The sequence below is a fragment of the Amblyomma maculatum genome, chromosome 1, assembly GCF_055883805.1.
Source record: "Amblyomma maculatum isolate TAMU_Amacu chromosome 1, ASM5588380v1, whole genome shotgun sequence".
NCBI classification, from domain to species: Eukaryota; Metazoa; Arthropoda; class Arachnida; order Ixodida; family Ixodidae; genus Amblyomma; species Amblyomma maculatum.
The window spans coordinates 381,896,118-381,910,987 of NC_139344.1; the positions used below are offsets into that span (position 1 = coordinate 381,896,118).

The 14,870-nt window shown below is 44.9% G+C and overlaps 1 protein-coding gene across 1 annotated transcript; it reads left to right on the top strand.

Moving 5' to 3' along the window:
* Positions 1-2,103: 2,103 nt before the first annotated feature.
* LOC146208376 (beta-1,4-mannosyl-glycoprotein 4-beta-N-acetylglucosaminyltransferase-like) lies at positions 2,104-14,445 on the top strand. Its single transcript, XM_084578461.1, has 2 exons — positions 2,104-3,183; positions 14,163-14,445. The coding sequence occupies exons 1-2, from the start codon at positions 2,104-2,106 to the stop codon at positions 14,367-14,369; spliced, it is 1,287 nt and encodes a 428-aa protein (XP_084434587.1). The 3' UTR covers positions 14,370-14,445.
* Positions 14,446-14,870: the final 425 nt, after the last annotated feature.

The following is a 14,870-nucleotide window of genomic DNA, read 5'->3' on the forward strand; positions in this document are numbered from 1 at the left end:
ATGCCAAATACCCTCGGGCACAGCTCGGACCTGTGGCAACAAACGTTGTTAAACCTGGGAGAGCTGGCCAGGTCGCCGAGAACCAAGACAGCAAGTTTGCGACAGTGGCTTACCAGCGACATGGGAAACCACCCCCATCAAAGACTCAAATAATGTAAATTTTTTCTTTATTTTCCTAGTATATATCCCCAAAACTAACACAAAAGAAGAGAACGAAAGGGGACACTGCACTCACGTTCTAGCATTCTAGCGCGTGGACGGGAGCGGCAGTTGCGAGTGAGGCCGCTATCTCATACTAAAGAAATAAAGAACGCACCACGAAAAAAAAAAAAAAAAAAGATTGTGCGCGCCCCGAGGGGCAAAATGCTACAGCGTTTTCGGAGGCTCTCTCTGATTGTATCACGACGACATTGCATATTTAGAGGTCTCGACCAGTGTCAGTTATAAGCGATTCTTCGCTTACCACTTGCACCTCCAGGTTTACTAAATGCGCGCTGGTTCCAGCCGCTGTGTTGCCGTTATTCTCACACCAATCCTATGTTCATTGGTAGCTGGACAGGTGCTATCTGTAAAAAGAATTAATGACCTCCATGTTAGTTCAGACAGGGATGGAATTATCATTTTGTGCAAACACCAATCTTTCTCTCGCATCTCTTTTACTCGCCTCTCTTTGCACGTGGCAGCTGTTGTGGCTCAGCGTAATCCAGCCGAGAGGCCTGTGCCCTCTCCGTAAAGGTACCTGATAGGCGCGAGGGATGTTTTTAAAAAAATTTCATGGGATACGGATGGACGGAGGATGTACGGGCGATAATCTGCAGTCAAAGGAAGGTAAAAGTGTAGCTCATAAATGCAATTCCGCAGTAAAACACATGCCTCAGTGACAAAGGGCGTAGTCCTCTATCCCCATCGTTGCGTTAAATCAATGTAAAAAAAAAAAAACATTATCCGAAACTTTGTGTTAAAAGATATCTTCAGGCATGAATATCCTGCAGGCACCTGTCTAAATACAACATAACATAAAGAAATAAACTGTTATCTATATTGGTAGGTATTTTATGCGAGTGACATCCGTTAATAAGCCCCCTGCTGATTAAAATACAGCTAGCGGCCTATCGTCTTCCCCTTTTTTTTTACTCTTGCCACAACCTCCGCGAACACTGGTAATAGTTACATCAAAATAGGGTAGCCATAACAACAACAAAAAAAAAAACATTTCATTTTTCTGTATCCGGATCTCGTGTATGGAGAGGACGCCGCTCAACGTTGTACGCAGTTAGAAAGGACCATGTCCATTACTGCATTGCACATGCACATGAGCACTAACCATATGCCCTACCTGTCCTTTTAGCGGCGTCAACCTGCTCTATGCAAGTAAGGTGCAGGAATGCAGCTACGGAAGACTGTTGATACCGTCATCATTCTTCACATACTCAGAAGTCTACATACTGCCTCTTTTAATTCCGTACAGTTATGACAAAGTAGTCAACCAGGTATAGACTCGTTTTCAGGCTGCCGGGCCCGGCGTTCTGAACCAAATTCTTTGCTGTCGCGGTCTCGCTTCTGTCATTTGTTAGTTTGAGCTGGTAAGGGGTTGCACTTAGCTATGGAGCAACTAGGATACGAAAGGGCTGCATTATTGCGGTAACCCATGGTCATACAGCCCAGGCATTATCATAGTCCCTATGCTCCTTCAGGTGAACAGAGAATTTGTATTAAATACTTGCTGCTGAGCAGTTAGACCAATTACTTCTTATAGCACTCCGGAGCCAAATTTTTAGCCATTTTCTTTATCGATTATATGGGCTCGTATTCGCAGTGTGCGTCGCTTTCGGTACAGTGCTGCGCCCCGAAGGGTAGTATACTTAATAGTTCATGGCGAGCATGCTACGAAGTGCTGCCCTCCGCCCCCGGTTTTATGAGGTTACAGTCGAAGCACCCAGCCGTAAGCGCAGCTGCTCTTTGCGCCCTTGCGACTCACAAAAAAAAAAACAATAAAAAAAGCGCTCCGTGGAGAATGCCCCGGTTGTGAGACCCGATCTGCGAAATTGTAACACTTGTTTCCCAGCTGCCTCTTTTCGTATATGCCCTGCACCGCCGATTGCCATGAGCCGGCAGCTCCGACGATTTGTAGTGGACTGGTGCGTGCTTGCTATCATTGCTACAGTAGTCATCTACAAAGCCCTTCCTTTCTGGCAAAGACGAGCGACAGGTCAACGTGAGTGGAGGAACCAGTCTGTGACTGATGAAGGACTCGAGTGCAGAGGCCACATTCTAGCCGTAACTACTAGCCAGGAGCCAATCAGTGCGTCATTAAATATGACGGGGTTGGTGGTCGCAGGAGAAGCTGCTTGGAAACGCGTCGATTGCTTTGCGGAAGGAACTGTACCTTACCTAGAGAACAAGATGTGTGTTTGCCGCAAAGGCTGGCATGGCGCCGACTGCTCGGTTCCCGAAGCCCTGTGGTCAACCAAGAGCTTTCAGGTGTGGTACTCTCAGGATCTCATAAAGCGTCGCTCTAAGCCACGCAAAATATTCAGCGGCGTCGTGATCAACCACGAGATCGACCTCTTCGAGATACGCGTTAAAGAGCTTGGGGACGCAGTCGACTATTATATCGTATGCGAGTCCAACTTCACCTTGTTCGGCACGGCGAAGCCGCTGCATTTTCAATCTAACTTAACGGCCAGATTTCTTCGCAAGGACGCCCACAAGATTGTACACGTAGTCGTGGGTGACCGGAACTACGACCCCAGTGACCCCTGGGCGCCGGAGAACTACTTACGCACCTCGCTCTGGGCCGCGGGTCAACGAAAGATCGAGGACGTACGCGATGACGACCTCGTGATGTTAGCCGATGCCGACGAAGTGCCCAGCCGCGACGTCCTGCTCTTTCTGAAGCACCACGACGGCTACGGTGAGCCGATCGCGTTGAGCATGAGATGGTTCTTGTACGGCTTTTTCTGGGAAATGGATAAGCAGACCATGGTGGGAGTTGCGTGCACGGTAGCGTTCCTGCGGAAACTGTACCACAACGACTTGGCTCGCCTTCGTAGAATGGAAAAATACTCGCCGAGGAAGCTGCCACCAACAGGAACTTTCCAGCTACCGTGGACCATAGAAGGTGCATCGCCAAGCTACGCTGGATGGCACTGCTCGTGGTGCTTCGACGCTAGCGGTATTCAGGTAAATGCCTATCGTGTAAAGTAAGAATATTTGCCTCACTAATCTGAGCAAGCACTTGCTGCTTGCTGACTGCGCACATCCGAATAGCACTAATGCCACAAAATGCTAAAATCTGATAAACCTGAGCCGTATCTCAACGAGTAAGGCCATTTATTACTCTGCAAAAGAACTGAGCTTTAGGATCGAAATCCGTTTTTTTCTCAATCGCCATTTTCGCGCGAAGCTTGCCAACATATATGAAACAGGTGTCGTTTTCTTCGTGACCTTAACGCATTCGGCCAAGATTGTGTTCTGGGCATCTTGCGGCATCGACACTTTACCTTGTTGCTCCAAGGGACAGATATGCGTGGAAAGATTGAGTCCATTAGGAGTACTTTATTTCGTACAGAAGTGACACTCAGCCAAGCGAACTGTCGACACATGGCCGTCTGCAATGCTCCGTTCTGTAATTACAGAGGAAGTTCAGTGCTTTCAACACCTTTCTAACAGCAACAACTAATGCTGCGAAACATTTCATGCCACAAGCAATGCAGCAGACAATGGTTTCTTGAACACGCACCGGTGTCGAATTTGGAGAATGTGCTGTGCGGCAGCACGAAACACTGCGGGCGAGAAATGATTTTTTTTTTACCTCGAAGTTTTGTTTGGAGAATGCTGTAACTTCGCATATTTGTTTTTGAGATTGATATATAAATATATAACCTAAAATTGTATTTCTATATTTCGCGAATTCTGTCAATTTTTCAGCGATCTTCCCAAATTTAGCCATTCAATTTTTTTCTGCTCAAGTAAAACATGTCGTGTTTCTTTTTATGCCATTGGAAAGAAAATTACATTACATGCTTTATGATGTGCTATACCGAAGGAAAATATAACATGATAGAAAAAAAAAAAGATTATACGCTCGGCTTCTCGAAGTGGCTTTTTTTTTTATTTTCGCCATAAGCAAATCGAAAACACTATAAGCAGTAAACAGTATAATAATGGCGTCAAAGTGAGGAGGAACACGGAGCGAAGAACATCTCATATTCATTGCTGCACGATATGACTGCGTATGCTTAAAGTTCATTACGTTCCCAGTTCACAGTAAATGAGCCAGTTGTGAGCTAGTGCGCCGACATGCTAGACAAAATAGACACTTGGTCTGTCGACATTATGTTCAGTGTTGCGGGAAACAGCTGTTTTGTTTTTCTGACTGGTGAAAGCACTCGTGTTTTCAATAGACTGCAAAGTATAAAACAAGACAACCCCAGCTTAGAGACAGCTGCACACCGTAGATGTAGACTGTGTCCTCATTAGTCAGGCTTTCGTATTTGTTGGAGCAGCGCACAGCGAAGGTGTGAAGCCCAAAAGTCACGCGGAGAAGAGGAAATATTCGCAGCTATTGCCATTTCACGCGGCGGCTCGTACAACGCGTAGGTAGCTATGTAGGAGCGTCGTCACGTCTACAATTTTGAGACTTCTTTGTTTAGTTATTTTAATCCTTAGACATATTTGGGCCATCGTTAGGTGCTGATCTGAAGAACGATGTGGTCGGTGGTTTGAATGGTCAGGTTTGGAAGCAGCATCTGTGATTCTATGGTATAATTTTTGTGTCTAAATTTCAGATTCTACAAGTCGTAATTCGAATTTTGTGAGCGTTAAATAGAGTTTTGTGGTCCAAACTTGAATTTTTTGTGTTCTTCAGCATGGCTTTATGCATTGTGCTTTCCGTACAATGTCTGATTTATTTGCGCTTAGCAATAATCATGCAGACCAATACAGCAAGAAATATTGGGCAGATACATTTAGGAATGCTTAATTGCAGTGATGCGAAATTACTAACACGACCGCAAAGGCCACAACATCCTCTTCCTTTCCGGATTGCACCCTATAGTGCCGGCACCGTCACCGTATCCGTGCTTATGCAAGAGCTCAGATCATGGAATCCATTCACAAAGCTCTTTCGTTAGCGCGTAACTCTCGGGTGACGCAGTGATTGATACTTCGAGCCGGAATTACAGCGGTTGCTGTCGCCTATCCGAGGGAAACGATTATACTCCAGAAATGCACACGCTTCTTCAAAACATGACACATGTTGACCCGGCATTGTGGCTGCATGGAAGGCGCCTCTGTGCGCACAAGGAGCGCCATGGTCTGCAAATAACATGGGAAAGACGTTCGCCCGCACACCGATGGTGTGAATGGTCGACTCTCCACGTGGATACTGATGTGTGAATGCAAGCAGGAGCGACAAGCACGCACTTTGAGGCTGCCTTGGCGCCAGCGCCGGACGATGACCCTGCACTCTCGCAACTACTACTGTCGCATGCATGTCTTGAAGGTCAGCATATTTCTTTACCAAAGTGCGCGCGCTATTTTCGTACTTCTGCCGACGAACCTTAAAAGTGGCTTGCCATCGACGGGTCTTTCGGTCGACGGGGCGGGTAGAAACTTAGGTAAAAAAAATAATTAACAGAGTTGAAGAAACTTAAGTTCTGTCTAAGGGTATGACGCGACAGCATTAGTGGATCCCGTTTGTCTGCTCCCTTGGGTACACGCCCTTTGCTATTCGCTTAATAATTATCTTTTAATTCACGCCTAATATATTCTACGCATACTAATTAGCATACAATGATTAGCCAACACATTCTATGAATGGCCAACCGATATAGGTATAAATCCCCACTTAACCAAGTCATATAAGAGTACCTTTGGGCAGTCTGTCTAAAACGGCATTTAAGAGCCCTGGAGGGCTCGACGTCGACATCGCGCCATGCATCTTAACGGTAAAACCCGAGTAGCCAGTGTCTGCCAACTAGACCATGTTAAGTGTTCGCACAAACCAGCCACCACAGGGACTACTGCTACTTGCTACCTATCACGAGACAAAGGCATGCCCGCCATTTTCAGCTCACATTGTGAAAGAAAAAGACGTGGAATATCCCTGAGAACGGGACCTGCTGCCGCGCTATACGCACGTTATATGCACCGGCTTTAGGTGGAAATGCACACGTTTTCTACCTAATTGCAACCTGACACGCTGAAATGACCAGGCGCGTCTGCACAGGACCAAGCGCAGCTGATAACTGCCCGGCCATGTCACTGACAGCGCACCTAAAAACTCGATCGACCATGAGACGCACGTGGCCTTATGACGAGACACACCAATCAGCGATCGACTATGTGCCGAAGTTTCATGCAGTTGCATGAAACTTCTTGCATGAACTTGTCGACCAATCAGAACTCTGGCCACGTTACGTAGTGCAATGGCGTCTGATTTGTGTTCCAATCAGGCTTCAGTGCTAAGGAATGAAACGTGAAACTAGGGTCCTATGTGGATACTTTGGGCAATCAGTTGGAGGTGGAGGCTCCTGAAAGCCAAACCCCAGTAAAGGGGATGAGGTTTGGTCAGGCTGAAAAGCCAGAAGGTGGGAATTTATCGAGCACAAGCTGAATGATCTGATAAGCTGATCGTGTGCAGCCGCGCAAACTTTTACGTTCGTGTTAACTGTCCGACTGGTGACTTTTTCACAAGGGCGAGAAATAGGCAGCGTTGATTATGGCTTCGTTCCTACCTGATACGCGGGGCTGTTAAGACGCCAGCACCAAGGTACCAACTACAACCTATTCAACAGTCACGCTCAGCCGTGTTATGAGATGTCACGATGTCGAGTATACCATCGGGCAATCAATGTTTCCTTGACTCCTGGTTCCACAACATCACATCCTGATGACGGCGATGGACCCCGGAATTCTGTTTTAACGAGGCTTCGATGCTATGCCATAAAACGCCACTCTAGAATCAAGTGCTCATACTACGGAAAGACAGCTCGAAGTAGAGTATGCGGCAAATAAAAACAAAGTTAAAGGTTGGCGGAAATAAAAATTAAACTGGACGCTAGTGGCATTGTAAACGACAATGAGGCTCTTGCCAGTGCAGAGCTCGTACACTAGCATGTACAACATAAAACAAAACAAAAAAAAAGAATAAAGGAAAGGTGGTCACTAAGCCGGGATCCCAAACAGCCATGCGGAAGTGACTTGGAAGGAAGGGACGACAAAGAAAAAAAAATAAACCTTCAAAAATAGCAGGAAGGGCGATATGAAAGCCATGACAAAAAAAAAAAAAAGCGGGTGGTGAGATATGTCGGAGAGAGGGAGAGAGTACACAGGTTCTTGTTTCCTGAGATTCCAAAAGGAGAAGAGGGGTTGTAGAGGTGATACAAGGAAATAAACGTAATTTACAAACAACATGTTTGAGCAGGAAAGATTTCTGTCTTTTTTTTAACTGCCGAAACGTGAAGTTCACTCTAGATCTCTGTAAGCAGCTTAATCAAGTTCTCATAAACAGGAAACTGAAATCTGACGGGAAATTCCCCTACGAATTCAAGAAGAGGCAGTTTGTCATTGACTACTGACTAATGTGGCAGGGAATCTACAGCAAGATGGGAAAGACAAATTTCGACGAGAGGAAGAACGTCTAGAGAAGTGATCATAAACGTATTAGTCGGGAATTGATACACGTGATCGAAAGAGAAGTGCAGGAAATTCGGGAAGCAAACCCGAATTGAAAGAACGAATAAGCGGCGCTGATACCAGCGGGTTTTGAAAAAAATATAGAGAAGTGTTCTATGAAAAATAGCATTATAAGTTAGAAAAACTCCTGTGTAAAAAAAGAGAACGAGTGACAAACCGTTAGAAACAAAGCAGCACAGGAAGCTACGAAGATGGCGGAATAAAAACTTTAAAGGCCAGCAGGACAATGACGGTATATATAATTACGAAATATCAGAGAGGAAAACGAGCGAAAAATGAAAATCTCATCGACAAAAATAACTAGGACAGCACCTCATCAAGTGTATACAGCAGATGATTGTTTACTGGATGTCTATATTCGCGATACATCTTGTGCTCAATAAAATGTGTTCTTACACTATATCCTTGGGGGCCTGAGAATGCACACACATACCGCTTTCAGAGTGCTCCTATAGAATAAATTCCATTGTTTTCACTTACAAGCGAGCAGAAAACAACATTTATCCATCAAGACTAAATTACACCGTAATGTCACCTGTTACAATTACATCTGAGAGACTATTAAAGCTTAATGACATCCTGAAGTCGTCCACATCACCTGAACGAGATAACATGGTTGCTAAGATACCAAAAGGATAAAATAATTCCTTAGTAAAATTCTGCAACTCCTCGGCTCTTCACCCAGTCTCTCAACACAAGTGAAATTCCGGGGGACTGCAAATCAAGATAAGTTTTGATAGTTTTTGAATACCAAAGACCGTACTAACCCTGGCAATTATTGCCCAGTTCTCTAACATGCATTTCATGCGAACTTTTCGAGCATAAACTCCACTCATTTTGAAAATCACATTGGCCATAATAATTTCTTCTTTCCCAGACAGTATGGTTTTAGGGCAGGGTTCTCGTGGAAAACACAACTTTTTGAAATTACAACAAAACTTAACCTAAATCTCGACTCTTCATTTCCAACAGACTTTATCTACCTTAATTTCTAAAAAAGATTTCAACTCGTCCCTCAATGTGTCCAATGTGTAAACTTGCATACCCATCACTCGAACGTCTTATCTTATTCTGTGGAGACATTGCTTTTGAACAAACCGCTTGTAGTCAAAAGTCATCATGGGTTATGCATCTTAAAATATTGAAGTTACCTCAGGAATACCCGAGCAGTCTGTTCTTTCCGCGCTTCTCTTCTTAATTCTTATCAAAGACCTGCCATCCGGGTCTTAGTTATCCGTCCATCCTTTTGCGGACGATTGTATCATTTATCATTGAGCTTCCTATAGCACCGAGAAGGAATTGTTACAAGCAAACATAAATAGAATTTATAAATTGAGTTTCGACAGGCTCATGTAGTTAAATATTTCTAAATGCAAATACATGCTCATTCTAGGCAAATGCGCATTGCTTACTTCCCGTAAGTTACTTCAACTCCAAGGCGCTATCACTAACAAACTCACACACTACCACGTTATAGAAGTAACGAACAGATTAACTTGGGGGAACCATATTATTAAACTTTGGCTCGCACTTACATAACACTTGGTTTCGTTGGAAGACCTCTTGCTATATCCCCTACATCCACCAGACACTTACGAGACATACATCCGCCCTAAAGTAGAATATCCCTCAGCAATATGGAACCACAACAAGGCCTATTGGATTCAATCTCTCCATGCCATCCGAAACCGCGCCGCACGCTTCACAACCTCCAATTATACCGCTCGGAACAGCGTTACCAACATGAAATCGTGTCTCGATCTTTGACCTATAGCTTTCATGACACACACACACACACACACACACACACACACACACACACACACACACACACACACACACACACACACACACACACACACACACACACACACACACACACACACACACACACACACACACACACACACACACACACACACACACACACACACACACACACACACACACACACACACACACACACACACACACACACACACACACACACACACACACACACACACACACACACACACACACACACACACACACACACACACACACACACACACACACACACACACACACACACACACACACACACACACACACACACACACACACACACACACACACACACACACACACACACACACACACACACACACACACACACACACACACACACACACACACACACACACACACACACACACACACACACACACACACACACACACACACACACACACACACACACACACACACACACACACACACACACACACACACACACACACACACACACACACACACACACACACACACACACACACACACACACACACACACACACACACACACACACACACACACACACACACACACACACACACACACACACACACACACACACACACACACACACACACACACACACACACACACACACACACACACACACACACACACACACACACACACACACACACACACACACACACACACACACACACACACACACACACACACACACACACACACACACACACACACACACACACACACACACACACACACACACACACACACACACACACACACACACACACACACACACACACACACACACACACACACACACACACACACACACACACACACACACACACACACACACACACACACACACACACACACACACACACACACACACACACACACACACACACACACACACACACACACACACACACACACACACACACACACACACACACACACACACACACACACACACACACACACACACACACACACACACACACACACACACACACACACACACACACACACACACACACACACACACACACACACACACACACACACACACACACACACACACACACACACACACACACACACACACACACACACACACACACACACAGAGCACTGCGCTCTATGTGTGTATGTGTTTTTTGTCTATGTCCGTGTTTTTTCGCGCAGTTTAATCATGAACAACAAGCACCAACTAGCCCGCCAGAAAACCCTTCTTGAACCTTTTCGCACTTTGTCGGAAATTTGTAATATTTTGTCTTCCGCATATTTTGCTAATGCCTTTAAGAAACCTTTCCTTTTCATCGTCCGAGCAATCTTCCTAAAAGCTTTGGTAATGAACTTAAAAAAACCCTCCAAATTTAGACACTTACTAACTGAGCATTTGAACCTACAACAGTCACTTTTCTTCGCACTCCTCTCCAAGCAATGCAATTTGGGAGTATCGTTGCATCATAATCTTTTATTTTCTAGTACTTCTTGATTGTTTTTAGTTGGATGAGTTGGTTGTTTTTAGACTAGTTGGTACATTTTGAATAACCTATGTACAGTCGTGAGCAAATGTGGTATACAATACTCAGCCGGTAAAGAACCTCGGGAAAACTGAATAGAAATGCCGTCTTCAGACAGCAATATGAATATCAACAGCGACACATGCATGTGGGCCCCTCCGGGGTTGTGCAGTCGTTACGGCGCTCGACTACTGTGCCCAAGGGAGCGGGATCGAATCCCGGCCTCGGCGGCTGCGTTTCGATGGAGGCGAAACGGAGTGGCGTCCGTGTGCTGTGCGATCTCAGTGCACGTTAAAGAACCCCAAGTGATTGAAATTTCCGGAGTCTTCCACTACGGCGTCTCTCATAGCCTGAGTCGCTTTGGGACGTTAAACCCCACAATCGAACCAAACCAACATGCATGTGGATAAAAAGGAGAACCGCCAAAATTGTTTCGACCTCAGATAACTGTTAAATGGCATTGGAAAGCAATTATTCCGAGCTTCACTATCGGCTGAGTGTTGTATACCACTTTTGCTCACGACTGTATACATGAGGAAACAAGATGGGACGCAAAACGGAGAAAGATGTGTCACATGTGCTGAGCGCTCTGTATACGTAATATGTGATTTTTTTCAATTTATGTCTTTACGAAAGTACATGCTTTATTACAAACCCCTACGCCATCGGTCGCCTCTTGCATTCTTTCTTCACCAGCTTTCTCTTTGCTGTTCTCTCGCTGCTGTCGCTTCTGCGGCACCAAATAAGCGAAGAAAATAAATATGGAATATGCCGTCGAGCTTTTCGAGGGGTACAACGCTCAAGCATTGGCAGCAAAGGCAGACGTTCTGTAATCCTCCCTCAACTTTGAGCTCGTGGACGCGAGACATAGTGCTCTGTTAGTGGTTGTTGCAGTTGTTCTAGATTGGCATGTCGTTCTTGCTAAAAGACACGCCAGTATTAAGGACGTCAAATCGGTACCGTCATTCGGGCGAGGATCCGGCGGAGACCTTGACTCCCTTAATACTTAATCCACGCTGGTGGTTTTAGCGGCGCGCAGATATTTGGGAAGAACGAAAAGGCTGGCATTTGTCTTTCTTTAATGGTTGAGTCTTATATTTTCGTCGTATGTTATGCTTTGGTTTGCTCTCACAAGAAAAAAAAGTTGAAATACGGGCGAAAGTAAATATAAATGTAGCCGTGCAACTGCCCGCACGTGTCGGCCATTAACGTTGCAGAAAAGTATCCTGGCTGCAGAGAAACGGATGGAACGCGTTGTTACACTTATCTGTAAGCGACTGCAGAACGGTCGGCCTGTTTTGTCGTGGTATGAGGACATCGTAACTTGGGGGATGGGTCAGAATTCTGCGAAGCCTTATCACTGCAGACCAGGAAAAGCTCTCCGTGTCATGAGTACAGCACTAAGATCAATTTCCTAAAATCAATGGATAATTTTTTCAAGGTTTTCACAACTATTTTTACGACAACCATAGTTCTGATAATTCTGAATTCCATAACTTTGCCTAATTATTGGCAGGCATGCATTTGGAGTCACTGCCATGTGCTTCGTGCCTATTAGTGCGCGGTGGCCAGCCATGATAAATCTGCAAATGTCTTTTGGTGCGAAATTTCTTGCTCGGAGCCGAAATTATGTGGAATTATTGAATCTGAGCACCTCAGTCTGAAATTTCTAATTCTCTGCTTGACGACGGAATGTTCGCATTTATCAACGAAGCGATAAACCTCAGTAATGACTAAGTTGCTTTCAGGAATGGCAGTGGAATTTCAGTTGGGTCCTCCGCGAAACATAGTCTTATTGTGCATTCAAGGTCAGGGTAAAGGGAAAAATATTCAATGTCCCAAAATCTGTTGCTATCATTGGATCAAAGGTGCCGCCTGTAATTTACATAGTTAAATTGTTTCTTCGTCCAGTTCTGATCACAATGCTATTTTTGGGCCTTGACCATGTGGTAACGCACATGTGTCGTTGTAGCAAGGCTACTTGGTTGTCCGTTGGCAAATGGAGTTCATCTGCTCTTTGCAAAGCGTTGTAAAAGGCCATGAAGAAGAAAAAAGCCGTATCATGAAGTCATGTGGTAAAGCACACGTGTTGTGATGAGGCTGCTTGGCGGTTGTTGACAAATGGATTGCATCTGTCGTATGCAAAGCGTTGTGAAAGAACTTGACGAAGAAAGAGACCATATCATGAAGTCATGCAGTAACGCACACCTGTCCTTGTGACGAGACTACTTGGTTGTTGTTGACAAATGACGTGCACCTGCCCTATGCAAAGCGTTGTGAAAGGTCTTGAAGAAGAAAAAGGCCGTATCGTGAAGTAATGTGGTCACGCACACCTGTCGTTGTGACGAGACTAGTCGATTGTTGTTGACAAATAGAGTGCATCTGTCCTATGCAAAGCGTTGCGAAGGAACTTGAAGAGGAAAGAAGCTGTAGCATGAAATCATGTGGTAACGCACACGTGTAGTTGTGGCGAGGCTACTTGGTTATTGTTGGCAAATGGAGTGCATCTGCCCTATGCAAACGTTGCGAAAGAACTTGAAGAAGAAAGAAGCTGTAGCATGAAATCATGTGGTAACGCACACGTGTAGTTGTGGCCAGGCTACTTGGTTATTGTTGGCAAATGGAGTGCATCTGCCCTATGCATAGCGTTGTGAAAGGCCTTGAAGAAGAAAGAGGCCGTAACGTGAACTTAACGGTTAAGTTAGAAAAAAAAGTATTCAATTATACGGCTTCGTATTATACTGTATTGACGATCACATCTGTAGAGCTGCTTCTTTTGGACTTGTAGATTCCACTACCTGATTTGTTTGTTTCAGTTTCATCTAAATGGTTTTTTGTATTTATGAAAGACAAAACTTTGGAGCTAAAAGGTGTAGAAACAGCTTGAAGGGCTAACTGTATATCCCCCAGTTTCACCAATGTCATTAAGATATTGTGGATGTTTTTCCCCTCGCACTTTATCGTTTCCTTTTAACGTTCTTCAGGTATTCACCACAGTATACCTAATTCCGAGGTCAAATCGGGAGCTCATTCGGACGTTGGCCTTTCCTAAGAAATTTACAGCGGTGAGAGGTTCCAGTGGTGTGCTGAACCAAGACTAACGAAACGCACTTTGCCAACCTGCAGGTTAAGCTGACGGCTGCGCAGAAGGACGACGGTGTACGGTGGGGAGACTATGCGGAAAAAACCGACCTGGCCTATATCGACACCCTCAGAAAAAGTGGACGCTACTTCAACGGCACCTCTCCACTCAAGAGATGCGACGCTTACGAAGCCGCTCCGTCTTACGTCAAAGAAAACGTGGATCGGTTTCGTTATCTCATGATGACCTAGGCTCCTAGCCATTTGTGCACTGATGCGGTCTTTTGTGGTTATCTGTCGCAATGTACAGAGGACTGAAATAATGTCAGGAATGTGGACTTCGTAGTAGTAATGAATTTACCCTCATTCTTCATTTCGTGCTTTTTTGCGTTCCTCCAAAAATGGCACCTTTTTCAATCTAAAGCGAAATGCTTCAGCTCATATCTTGCCGAAGTAAGGACAGCTAACAGTGACCTAAAGAAGAAAACGCTTGCATCGTTGACCTAGAACATGCAAAAAGAAACGTTGCGCATCGGAGAAAATTTTCTACAACGCTCTTTTTATCTGCTGTTGTTTACGCTAGCTGAAGTAAGCAAAACGTGCGCTGTGATTTCAGGAAGCCAGTGTTCTAGTGTTCTAAATCCAAAAGCGGCCCATCAGCCTAGAAAAACAAATTTCGTTTCTCTCGGACTGCATGTTAAGCAATAAAAGACGCGTTCAGAAGTTTTTGTTAAGCTCGTAACTATATTCTTG